This window comes from Priapulus caudatus, unplaced genomic scaffold (assembly GCF_000485595.1).
Source record: "Priapulus caudatus unplaced genomic scaffold, Priapulus_caudatus-5.0.1 Scaffold3, whole genome shotgun sequence".
In the NCBI taxonomy this organism is placed as follows: Eukaryota; Metazoa; Priapulida; class Priapulimorpha; order Priapulimorphida; family Priapulidae; genus Priapulus; species Priapulus caudatus.
This window is the reverse complement of record NW_014577064.1, coordinates 1,221,340-1,235,843: the sequence shown is the minus strand read 5'-3', so window position 1 is coordinate 1,235,843 and position 14,504 is coordinate 1,221,340. Positions and strand designations below refer to the sequence as shown.

General features: G+C 42.9%; 1 protein-coding gene across 3 annotated transcripts in view; it reads right to left on the bottom strand.

The window, feature by feature from the left end:
• Positions 1-10,900: 10,900 nt before the first annotated feature.
• LOC106821237 (pro-neuropeptide Y-like) overlaps positions 10,901-14,504 on the bottom strand; it is a 22,773-nt gene continuing 19,169 nt past the window's right edge. For all 3 annotated transcript variants that reach the window (XM_014825956.1, XM_014825973.1, XM_014825963.1), the window contains exon 4: positions 10,901-11,706. In XM_014825956.1, the coding sequence (XP_014681442.1) occupies positions 11,682-11,706 (25 nt within the window). In that variant the 3' untranslated portion in view covers positions 10,901-11,681. The remainder of the gene's footprint in view (positions 11,707-14,504) is intronic.

The following is a 14,504-nucleotide window of genomic DNA, read 5'->3' as shown; positions in this document are numbered from 1 at the left end:
GGTCGGTCGGTCGGTCGGTCGGTCGGTCGGTCGGTTGGTCAGTCGGTCAGTCGGTCGGATTATTTTATAGATTTTTATAAATGGCGTGTTGACATGCATAGTTAACAGGGGATTACATTATAGAATTAGGTGAGTTTTACGAGTATTATTAATATAATTGTCGTTAATAAATGCTAATTTTAGCTTATTAGTAAGGGTTATTCACATAATTACTATAATTATTACATAGACATTACGTATACCCTCTCTAGCAACGGCACCGGCAAAATTGCCCTGGTTGGAACAAATTTCCGTAGCGTCGTGGCCTCACCTATTACCTCGCAAGCTCTGATGTTCACCGATACATCAACTCCTGCATGCCGTGGTAGAGCTTGTCGTTGCCGTGCATGCTGCGGCTTCAAGCCCCCCGGTGAGAAAGATTGCATGCCGCGCGTTCATTTTGTTTCAATTTCACCTCGCTAACGCGGTTATCTCTCGTTAATCACGCAGCTAATGTTGAACGCGTTCGCCCTGTATGACGGGGGCACTAACAATGTTAAGCGGTCACTAGGTTTCTGGTCTATTCCCTGCTGATTATCAAGCGTGTCTTATATTAAGGAGCCTAGTCGTTTATAATCGATAATATGCTTCGTAAGCCGTTATAGGTCACTATTTTTCTACCTGTTTTTAGTTTAGTCCACGTTTACCACGATTTGACGCGAATTTTACAGCTGAGGCATGTCATTTTAACATGCTTTGAGCATCGTATGTCGAAAGGTGGTACGCATGGTAGGTGCTTGTTAGTTTCATGTAACGAATCCAATTGGTTTGTGGAAAACACGTGAGACAACATGAACAATTTCTACGTGGCGTTGGTTATGCTTTGGTCCCCGTAATTATTATGGATAAATCGCATTCATGGGAAACACATACACCTGCGTGTAAGCTAGCGCACACGACATGCACTGCCCCCGTGCGTCGCGAGAAAACGCGTAGCAAGTGTTTCATTATTCATCACTTGGTTTCAAGTTGAGAATGTCAAACAGCCATAGCAATACATAAACAAAGATTGTTGATCGTATTCGACTTTGTTGGCAATGTATTACATACTTGCAGAACAGATAGCAGTGCAGTTCTGACATAGATTTCTGAATAATACATGTAACCACTGGAAGAACAGCTTGAGATCTTAGACGTGGCAATCGGCAGCGCAGTAACAGCGGTCGGTACTCGCTCCAGCGTGCAACAAGTTCCCGCCTGAGCCAGCCACGCGAAATGAAACATCAATTCCGGAAATGCTTGACGTCTCGTCTGCTGCCGCGGCGGCGCATTGGCGCAAAATTGTTTCTGGCGAACGGTAGCGGGTGCTAGAGAGGGGCCGAGAGAGGGGTGGGGAGGGAGGGAAGGGGAGCGAGAGGCGCGAATGAGACAGAGCGTGAGAGAGTGCTAGAAAATGAGATAGCGGGAGAAAAAAAGAACAACCGGACAACACCAACCGTCAACTCATAAAACGTCGTTGTGGGTGTCGCACACGTCTGCTGTGATTTGTTTGAAGACCGGAAAGAAAGTGTTGACCCATACGTTAGTGCACGTATACACGTGTAGCATGCACACCGATCTGAGTGGCGCCAGGCATTGACGGCGTAGGGTGTGGACTGTCGTCCCAGCCGAGTGTTAGCTCACACGTATACTAGACGTAGTAGCCTAACACAGTGAAACGCTACCGGATTATTCCGCATGAATATCAACCGATCTCATTTTTATAGAACTGATGGAGACGGAGAAAGGTTTCCATTGTCCTCTTCGCTATTGAGCATCGATGACTAGCGGTGCGGAAAAAGGTCGATGTTGCTTAACCGCACTCGCGCAGTATATAGCTATACCGCGTTCGTAAATTAATTATGATAGCGCGCTGCGGTCGTAATGTCACGAGACGAAAGCTATAATTACCCGCCATAATTAGCGCGCTTTAATGACTCGCCATCAAAATAGAGCTGCGTGCGAATTAGGGCATAAACAACAACGTAACGCTTCATGGCAGCCAGGCTCGCACGCGGTTTTAATAAACTGTCAGCTCGTCGCCAGGCGGCGCTTTCGCTTCAGTAAAATCATCAGCTGAAACGGGGAATCCTCGGGGAGAAGATGAGGGTGGATGGCGAACAATGAACAGCCATCGGGGCAGGAGTCAGAGAATCCTCGCCTGGTTCGCTATTTAAAATGTTATCTCACAAATAAATCGATAAATTATTACATGTAGATATATGAGGGGTCTTCTTTTTATCGAACATATCATTAATTATTCCAGTATAAAAATTACTACGAGTTTGTGTTGTTATAAGCTATAAAACAGCAAACTTGCACCTGCATTCCTATGATTCGAGAAAATGAAATATGATGATGTCCAAAAATAACTGCACCTGTTCACGTGGCGTAAATGGTTCGAGACTGGTACCATATCTCGACACGTAGACAGAAGTAACAAAAGCCGATGGAATCTCGCGAGACGCGACAATCACCTGCTAATGATGTTTACATGTGTACGCAATTCTACTTTGAAACGGTAAACGGTGCACATGTTTATGAAATAATGAGTATTCTAAAACACGTTAGCTTCACTGTGTACACTTCCTGTTACGCAAGAATCACCGGTTAGTAGCAGAAAGGGTAAGAAACTATAAGGACGGTTTGAAAAACGAATAAATAAAAATTCACAATAAACAGTAAAATATTAAAACGGCGTACAACGGAGCATTCGAACTTTCGTACAGGGCTTCGTACAAGTCATTATCTCGTGATAGGGAGATGGTGCGTGCGCATGTGGGCGCATATGCGAGCATACGTATAGGTACGCGTACCTATGCACCTACATGCACGTACATTTGCGCGCGTAAGAGTGCGTGTGCGCGTGTTTTTCTTTCGATTGCGCGCGTAAGAGTGCGCGTGTGTGTGCGTGCGTGTGCGCGCATGCGTGCACGCGACGAGGCTGTGCGCGCGCACATGATACACGCAGACACCAGTTCCATGGGTTATATAAGCGCTCACCATTAATTGCCAACGCGACAAATAAGCTATTAGATTTGCGGACAAGCGCCTGCGACACAGTCGATCAATTATTCCGCATCGGGGAGGGCGAGGCTGCACTTGAGGCGACGCCGTAATGAGAAAGCGTTTCGTATCGCTTACAATCACTTTACAGGTCGACTGTTACTGCTAAGCTTTATAGCTGCTCGACCATGGGGCGAGCAAATCCGATGTCATGCATTTATTACAACTGACAGCAATTATCCAGCACGTAGACGCAGATTGCATTCTAAGACTAAAGATGGCGTTGGCTCTCGGCTCTTGATGTCTGAATAAATACAGCCGTGTTCGTTACGCGTCTCTGCGCTAAAACGCATCATCACAATCTCTTGGTTTCTACTTCAGCCTTAAATATTTCTTTTGTTGCTATAGATTAAGTTGTAAACAGGCGACTTGCAAGTGACAGCAAAATAATACTGTGCTAGCGCTTTTACTCTGTTTAATTTAGAGTGGACAAGCGTCCATAAGATCGCAAATTATTCCAACATGGTGTTATTGAGCCGATAAAATAGTATTATCCCGGTATATCCCATTTACTGTGATAGTAGATAAATCTTTGGTTTGTAATATTTTATATATATATATATATATATATATATATATATATATATATATATATATTAAAAACGTTATTCTGTCGCAAAATTGTAAATGTATGTTGTTACGAAAATTTTACAGCTGAAATAAACACAAACAACGTGGATTTTGCTAACGTAAGAAGTCAGAAGCTCTTAAAATATGGGAATGTACATAGGTGATATATATTCCCAAATTACAGCCTATAATTAGCACCGATGTATTTTTCTATATTTATATTATATAAACTGGTATCAAACGTGTGGCTGTCCAAATATGTGCGCTTTGTGTGTTGTTTTTGTCGCTCTGAAGCTATAGCTGATCATTTGCGCCATTGCTGTCCGCCCCACGAATCAAACACGGGCACATACGCGTAAGATTGTTTCCTGTCATGTGACCATGTAACCGAGATCTCGTTAACTAGCTATTTGTTCCGCCTACATGGATCACTAACGCGCTGTTGCACGGACATAGATAAATAGACATGGACAGACAGAAGAACATAAACAAACAGACATATTGATGGCAGTAATTTCGAGGAACATATTGGCGTCTTGCCTCCTCACGTGTATAAACAGCTATTGCGACCATTTTACGGCTACTGCCGGTCATTGGAAGACAACTGTGATAATATCAGAAGTAGATAATAGGGAAGAAGTGTGACTTTAATAAACATGGGAAATTCGTCATTTACTAGGCTTAGAATACCTACGATTTACTACGCGTAACTCAACCAACTTGAGCTCAAATCGTACACAGTACATTCGTCTAACATCGTGCGAAATCGTTTCCTCGTATACACCCGCAATCCGGAGATACAGACTAAAACGTACGACACGATTCTCCATTCTGTTGGCAGCAAAACGAATCCATAACCCGCCTAATTTGAAACAATAGGCAGCTACTAACGACTCTTGCGCACTCTTGTGCCCTCGGCGATGCGGTGTGGCTTGCTGGAAGATTGGACATCGACGCAATACTCGGCGAGCTAATCTTTGACCTATTTACAGCTGGTATCCCCCCCCACGCACGCACGCCCACCGCAATCAGCAGCAGCTCCAGCTCCAATCTCCCAGCGAGCCTCACCGCATCGATGAGGGCACAAGAGTGCGCAAGAGTCGTTAGTAGCTGCCTATTGTTTCAAATTAGGCGGGTTATGGATTCGTTTTGCTTCCAACAGAATAGAGAATCGTGTCGTACGTTTTAGTCTGTATCTCCGGATTGTGGGTGTATACGAGGAAACGATTTTGCACGATGCAAGGCGAATGTACTGTATACGATTTGAGCTCAAGTTGGTTGAGTTACGCGTAGTAAATCGTAGGTATTCTAAGGCTAGTAAATGACGAATTTCCTATGTTTATTGAAGTCCCATTCCTTCCCTATTATCTACTTCTGATAATATTGATATACAATACTCGTTGTTCGGTAGCTTATCACGTTTATCAATAATAAATGTCGCAGCGTCAGTTGTTTAATTTGAATTTCATATTTCTGTGTTTATATTTAAATTTTAGACGTCAAAGACGACAGACGGAAGCCCCGAGTTGATTCATGTACGCCGTACCAGTGGCTGGTTTTGCACGCGCCGCGCCGGCGGCTGTTTTTGCGTGCGTCGCGCCGACGGCTGGTTTTGTCAGTTACTGCCACAAGTAAATTGAACGAAACCGATTGTACGAACTTAATCGTCCCTTAAGATAATTTAATCACAGGGGATCTCTACTGTTTGTCTACTGCGTATGGCGCCGTAGACTGAACGTGAGTTTTCAAACACGAGGCAGTCCTGGTATAATAAGTGTATTACATGTGTATAATATACGTGTATAAACGTGTATAACATTACTACGCATGCTATCAGGAGTTAATAATGACAAAAGAGTAATTAAGACACCTCTTTGGTACTGATTTCACTACATTTTTGTCGTACGAGTTCGATGTGAATAAAAATACAAATGTATACAAACATGAGCTTCTTTTGTTCACTGGTCCTTATTCTATCTTCCGGTAGTATTACAAACCGCGTAGCTTCCTTCGTTTTGACACAAATCATACTTTTGAACGACATGGTTTTCACGTTATTTACCGTCGTGTGGCGAGACCAAGCGGTAAATTCGCATACACAGGCTACCACAGCAACTCGAATGAGGCACGGCAAGGATCGAAACACGAAGGAAACTACGCGGTTTGTAAAACTACCGGAAGATAGAATAAGGGCCAGTGAACAAAAGAAGCTTATGTTTGTATACATTTGTATTTTTATTCACATCGAACTCGTACGACAAAAATGTAGTGAAATCAGTACCAAAGAGGTGTCATACTCCTTTGTCATTATTAACTCCTGATGATATAAATGTATCGATCGGCAGTGCGCCTATTAATGCATGTTGCAAATAATTCGGTCAAAACCACGCTTCCATCAACGCTCGCCCTACTTGCTTTGTGTCTGAGCTAGAAGATGTCATTGACAGTTGACATGAAATTCTGCAATCGACTGCAACATTTTTCGATCGCCTCCTAGCGGCGATTTTAACAAAACGCGAAGCTTCTACACGGCGTTATAGATAAACAATATTCTTTCAGATTATATTCATTCGGTTGCTGAGCTCATAGAGAACGCCATAACCCTGTTGTTGCCTCATCACTTGAACTCGGTTGAGACCTATGAGAAATTTTGTGAGTGCTTTAGACGAAGCTGAGTCATTTCAGCGAATATGTGCGCAGATCGCACTTAAACGGAAGGTTTAGACGGACTGGTGCGTTTTTATTTGTACATAAGACCTAAATTCCCGACCAGCCCGCCTCGAGTGCAGATCAAACATGTGCACGCAATCCATATGGTGCGTAGTTCTGTTAACGGGACAGAGTAGAAAGACGTTCGCCTGTGCGAGCCAGTTTAGAATTTTAGCCAGAATTTCGGCATCGGGAGTCCGTTAAACTCCGTCCCCGCCTAGCTGCTGAGGATTCGACCTACCGCCCGCGAATGCAGGAACGTGGTGGACGTCGTACGTATTATCATCGACCACAGCCGATCGCCCACGAGTTCTCGACGGCGGTTAGACTGACTCCGTACGACGTTAACGAATGAACTTCACTCGTGGGCGCAACCGTCGGGACTGTTTGATGTCAGACTAGAAGGGTAGCTCGAAATGAAAGAGGCGCCGCGGACCCGCGCGCCGCACGCGACGTCGCTGCCAGAGTGATCGTATCGCTAGATCGTATCCTTTAAATCATATCGTTCGCGAGATCGTCGCGCGACGCTGTGCGTCGTTTCCGTCGCCAAGAGTCTATATTATAGTCTCGCGAGACGCGCGCGCGAACTTTATATAGCCTGCTTGTCGGCATTGCGGATATTTTCAATTAAATCGCGCTTGTTTGAGGAGTGCGAAGATGAGAAAGCAAACGATGGAAAAGAGTGGATAATGTGAGATGGCAGGTGGCTTGGGAAGCGGTATCATCTCGGCAGATAGCTATAGGACCGATATGACGTCCGACCAACGGATGGTGGTTACACGTAACGTGACTTAGTGTGCGAGCCATCTCTATAGTCGACATAGCCAACTCTATATGATGGTATTGGGCGAGACTTGCGCATACGCTGTTGTGCACTAGTAGTGGCCACTCGAGCACCCACACGCGGGGTGCTCTCGTGAAATTCATACAGGGATACAAGATAACACTTTTAGATCATCGTAGCATTTTGCTCGACAAAATTGGAAATTTCTACCTCGTAAGACTGCACGAGTTGGTCGGCCTGTCTATCAAACAGACGGAAAGTCTCCAGATCTGTCGGCCAGTCACTATGCTGCACTGCCTCTAGCCGTCGATCGCCCGATCAGTATGGCCAGTAGTAAATGCACCTTTGAAGCTACGCAAGTAACACGGGGAACGACACTCACACGTACTCGCAAACGCACATGCCGGATAAATTTTAGGAGGGCTTGCGCAGTATATCAGCAATTGTGTACTGCGATATTAATGTCAAATAAGATATACGGTCACGCACGCATGATATCAGATCGGGTTGTCATCCCCGGGCGTTGCTACGATAAAATGCGAGCGCTCACTCAGATAATTATAACAGCGTAACAAATCAGCGGGGGGGGGGCAGTAATATATTAAGATTTTAATGTATGAAATCATTTATAAATAAATAAACATAGGTATATATATAATTCAGAGAAAATTACTAGCCTGTTGGGTTCCCGTAAACTATTGTGAGTGAGAGACCGGCTGTTACTACCTGCTGATATAAAGGAATCGAAGCGGAACGATGGATTTATGTAGCCAGCGTATTTAATTTAAATATACGCCATTAGCGGCTGCATCAGTGTTTTCCCTTCAGGCCAAGACCGTTGTCGCTGCTATCCGCGTTTTCCTACTTGCTTTACTGACGAATATAACTGTACAAATTCTTCCGCGAGCCACGCGTTGTATAACCGCTATCCGCGTTTTCCGACGAGTTTTCAGCATGTAACCGCTATCCGCGCTTGCCTTAGCGGGTTGCTGCCATATTGTCGCTATCCGCATTTTCTCGCATGTTTTCCGAAGTCGTTTGCTCACCTATATCCGTTATCCGCGTTTTCCGTGTGAATTCACACTGCTATCGCCCTAATCCGCGTTTTCCGTTTGGATTCACACCAGCGTTTAGCGGACGCGGACTCTGTCACGCGCTTCCGGAGTCAGTGCGTTAGTAGGTGATTCTTAATGCGACGCATTGGCTCGCTAACAAAGATAGCACTTTAAGAGTAATGGAGTCATCCAGACAGACGTTGTGATTCGTCAAACGAGAGTGTGGAGTCAGAATCACCCGGGACTACTAAACTTGCAAAAGATAGCGACGTACGGAATATACCCTTGGCTGAACAGCTACTCTCAACTTTAGAGAGACGCAAACAGCGGTTACCACTGACAAGGATAATGGCAAACACCTGCTGAGAACATCGTGATCACGTCGGGCGAGAACGTGCGTCGTAGTAACGAACACGAAACGCCACTCTACTAGAGAATCCCTCGTCACCATAGCTACGCCAGGATTACCGGTCAATCTCTTAATCGCGATCACAAGTAGTCTAGTAATATCAGAGCGCTCGCTTTTGCACTGCACTGGTAAGACGTTACACAACCACCGATAACCCGCCATCAGAACTATTATTTCATGCTGCAGTCAACTGGAGAATAGTGGATGTCTCATAGGAGAAGCTCATAGATATAAAATATATATATTAAACACATATCGAAAACCTTATAGAACCCGAATGGGAGTAACCAGTAAAACGAAACCAAATCGGCAAAATCTGCTGTTATAAGTAACCGTTAGCGGTATAAAAAAGATCAAAGTCACCGATATTCCGTATTCATGCAGATACGTAATTAGAGCGATTATGTGAAACCCATTCCGATAACTAACTTGTCACATTCTCCCATATCAATTGGGCACCATCGGATCGTTTCGAAATTTACCATAAATATCCTTTGTTGGAGTGAAATGATTTGTTTCAAACAGACGTTGTGATTCGTCAGACGAGAGTGTGGAGTCAGAATCATCCGGGACTACTAAACGTGCAAAAGATAGCGACGTACGGAATATACCCTTGGCTGAACAGCTACTCTCAACTTTAGAAAGACGCAAACAGCGTTTACCACTGACAAGGATAATGGCAAACACCTGCTGAGAACATCGTGATCACGTCGGGCGAGAACGTGCGTCGTAGTCACGCAACAGTCAACTGGCGAATAGTGGATGTCTCATAGGAGAAGCTCATAGATATAAAATATATATATTTAACATATATCGAAAACCTTATAGAACCCGAATGGGAGTAACCAGTAAAACGAAACCAAATCGACAAAATCTGCTGTTATAAGTAACCGTTAGCGGTAAAGAAAGATCAAAGTCACCGATATTCCGTATTCATGCAGATAGGTAATTAGAGCGATTATGTGAAATCCATTCCGATAACTAACTTGTCACATTCTCCCATATCAATTGGGCACCATCGGATCGTTTAGAAATTTACCATAAATATCCTTTGTTGGAGTGAAATGATTTGTTTTAAACAGACGTTGTGATTCGTCAGACGAGAGTGTGAAGTCAGAATCACCCGGGACTACTAAACTTGCAAAAGATAGCGACGTACGGAATATACCCTTGGCTGAACAGCTACTCTCAACTTTAGAGAGACGCAAACAGCGGTTACCACTGACAAGGATAATTATTATTATTAAATATATATAATATATAATATAATATAATATGATATATGTTATGATAATTAATAAAATATATAATAAATACTATATTTATACTAGGGTATGTAGAATGCAGGGGCACCAACCTGACACGGTTGTAAGCGTAAAAGCAATGTTTTTGTTTCGTAAAATAATAGCTGTTGATTTTCTATGCGACATTCAACGTCTTCAGCACGAATATGCCTACTCACTCTTAGCTTCCGATCATCAATCATACGGCGCTGGTTTAGAGTAAGGTAAACACGCACGCGTTGCTGCTGTATTCAGAGACAATAATACCTTCTTACGAGAGGAAAGAAAATAGGTGCTCGCGTTTAATTATTTAAGCCTCTCCGTGCCAGCGCATCGCCACGCAGCCGTGTTCTACTTCTAACATTTACCGCCAGCTACACGTGAGCGCTGTGCGCGCGATTTACGTTGACCGTGCAAGCTGACGACGACCGAAATCTAAGCAACGTTTGTCCCTGTGCTTTTACATAGAGAGCCGTGGTAAATAATCCACGGCTTGGGCTTTCATCGTAACGTATAGGGAATTGGGCGTGGGCGTATATGTAAACCCGCGGTAGGCGCCAAAGGCGTAGGTGCTCGTGACCCGTGTCATCCGAACTATGCATTGCTGAAGCGATCGCTCGCAGTCAATCACCTGTCACTGATTATTGCCGCGTTACATCAATTATTCAGGAAGCCTAATGAAAATTTATAATGGTTGGATTGTTATATAATTACAGAGAAGGTACGCTTTTTGCAGGAATGGCAACGAAAAGCTTTACTGAGGTATAAAGTGCAAGCTTTAAAGTGCAAGACATCGAACACGATATTACTGGCCATCTCTCCGCCATCTTGCCGTGTTTACATTGGCGTAAATCTTTGTTTCTGTTCGAGTTTACATCCTACTAATCTAATCTCATCTAAAAATCTTAAGGTATGCTGTTCTGAGTAAGCTTTTAATTATGAGATGGTGCACTGAGATGGAACTCGAGGAAGTGACAAGTTTACATAAAATCGAAACAAATGCAAGGCCACTTGTATATGAATCTGTTTATTGTAATGTAGTCAAAAATATATTATTATATTAATGATTCTCATATTATGTGATATTATGAGACTTTATTTTCCAATAAATAATATATTACCGTTAGCGCTACGGTCCGTAACAGATACGCCATAGGCTTTTGACAGATTAATTCCCTGATGCTAACGAACAAACGTCAACATCGCACAGACAATTCGCATCAAAGTGGTTTTAACACGAGTATTTAGTCAATCGTTTCTAACGCTATAAAAGCATTACTGCTGCTATATACTGAAGGTGCGCTGCCCGTGTGTGATCTTAGTGTCAAGGTGACCGGATACGCGGGAGAGTAGAGTCAACGTGCAATACCCGCCATATATCGTGCATATCATTAATTGCAACGTGAGCGATTATCGGAATGAAACCACGATCTTTGGCATGACAGTCGCGCGGCTGTTGTCGCTGCCGGCTCGCCTAGATCGTGCAGAGCAGAATATGTATCGATCGAGTTTTAACCATACATCAATACTAATATGTATAGCGTCTGGAAATAACCGCTGACGCCGAAGAAAGGTTTCTGGAGACGGTTCTCGCGGAATGACGATGACGATAGTGACGATCGTTCAGCAACAGCAGTGACATTAGACGATGGCGAGGATGGCGATGGCTGGACCAAATTCTGTACGACTTGCCCGTGAATTAGGAGACGGGTCAATGTGATTGGTACTGTGAAGCGGGTGTGTTTATATGTGTTTCAGTACGGACATTGCTGACTTGATGAGCTCCATTAATAGTCGTGCCGCCTATCGCCCCTGTAATATAAAATTATACGTTAAAACATCAACCAAGAACCACCTTAGTATTCGTAACGCGCGATATATATATATATACATATATATATATATATATATATATATATGCACATCTTACGAATGCTATGTGATATAAAGAAACAATTCGTACACACATAGTTGAAATGACAATGCGTTTTTACGTCTAACAATCATAAACCCAGGAAAGAAGCAATTATTTCATTGATAGATAGACAGTACAAATCCTCATGTTTTCTCGCGGTTGAACCGATATGCGATTTAAGCAAACCCACCAAATTTCTTACCGCTTAAAGCGATGAAAACGAATTCAGATGAACCCGCGCGCCAAACACGGGCCAAACGCAATGATTTGGTCCGAGCTCTCAATTTCTTCAACACGCAGCCCGCTGGATATACTTGTGCAATGATCAGATCGAAATTGGAATTTCGTAATAGAAATTTCATCTCTTCTTCTGTATTTGACTACGTGCCAAGCCAAACGACCGTCAATCGAAATAGCAAGGACAGCAAACACGCGATGTGCCGCATACAATGCCTGCGAAATGCGATATGAATACCAATTCTTCGTAAAATCGTTTGGCTTCGCGGCGATATCTATATATTCCTTTGGGGGCAGATCGTGAAGCGACAAGAGCTTATTTGACGGTGTGATGTAAAGACACACGTCGCATGACGAGCCAGACGCTCTCTGATGATAAACCTCGCCCGAATGAATGAAGCGTAAATGGAGGCGCGAAGACGAACATAGATCGAATCATACAGAGAATAGACCAGCTTCAATTGTTAATGCGAGCGGCGTCGGGGTCTCGACAGCTACGCATTGACAAATAGGCGTATATAACCCGATAAGAGACTATCGCCTTTCATTGGATTTCCCTGCTAAATTTTAATAACATAACTATAGAATCCTTCGGAAAATAATGTAAACCTAACGCTGCGCGTGCACTGAGATATGATTTGTCTAAACGGTTCTACTACACTTACGTACTATTTCACTTGTCATTTTAATCAAAGATGTATATAAAATGTCTGATGTATACACACCTATATATTAACGAAAGCGCGATTGAAACATTAGCGTGTATACCAATAACTCAGTAGTCGCTTTTCAATGTTTCAGTTAAGACCCGCTTAATTTAAGCCCAAGAACATTGGTTGCATCACAGTGCTTTAATTGACGTTTTTAATCCCGATAGACTGAACTTCATGCAATAGCACTCACAGACACAGGCATAGACAAACTCGCACAAATAGCAATATCAATGGGTGATTGACTCGTGTGGAGATAGATAGATGTTGTGTCAGCTTACCTTTGTCGTGTGCTGGAAATCCTTCTCGGGTCGATTTCGTTCGATCGTTCTTCTAGCGTGCAGGTCTTCGAATGTAGGGATACGGCTCCCGTCAGGTGCCTATATATAGTCCACGATGCGACCGGCGGTTGGAAGCATTGACCAATAACCAGACACCTACACGCGCGGCGCAGCGCTGATCTGCGCATACTTTGTCGTCTGCGTCAGTAATGTCCCTCACTGTGCGCACGCGTGAGGCGTTCACTTCAACTTTCAAGAATCGATTGTCTACTTGATTAGTATAAATAATATGACTAGGTCCGATTTTGCCATGGGGTGGGCGTAGAAGTCACAGTGATACTTGGGGGGGGGGAGGGAGACAGACGTAGTAGAAGACAGAAGAAGATAAAGAGCGCGAGAAAAGAATGAGAGGAATTAAACTTTTGACTTTCATGGAAATCGAGTTCCCGGTCCCTTTAGCAATTTATCACATGCGGTTAAATCGCAGTAATATTGTAACGGGCTGAAGAAGACTATGACCGATTGAATTTGAACAAACGACGCCGGATGGTGCGATAATATCAAGAGTACATAATAGAGAGACGTGTGTTGTATGTACGCGTCTAGATACATACATACACAAAATAGATACATACATACATACATACATACATACATACATACATACATACATACGCATACATAACATACATACATACATACATACATACATACATACATACATACATACATACATACATACATACATACATACTCATACATACATACATACATACGATACATACATAATACATACATAGCATACGTACATACGCTACATAACTACGTACGTTACGTACGTACGTAAGTACGTACGTACCGTACGTACATACATTACATACATACATACATACGCTACGTAGCGTACGTACGTACGTACGTACGTACGCTACGTACTGTACATACATACATACATACATACATACATACATACATACATACATACATCAACATACATACATACATACATACATACATAATACATACTATAGCATACATACATGACATACATACATAACATAGCATACATACATACATACATACATACATACATACATACATACATAATACATACATACATACATACCATACATACATACCATACATATAACATACATACATACATACATACATACATACATACATACATACATACATACATACATACATACAGACATACATTGATATTATCCAATGCAATAAGAATCGGTGAATAAACCTTTTTGATTCAGATTTAATTTGCAACCGTGTGACGCTGCAAGCAACATGACTAATCCCAAATCAATCCTAGACCCGTTATTACTAAGTCATGGCCAGTAAATTCTTATTAGCTGTCACTCGCACGAGATTGTCAAAGATCAAATGTTAAGCGCAGAGCAATTCCTTGCGTGAATCCAGTAATTTACGTCTCTTGTTTGTGTCTCTACA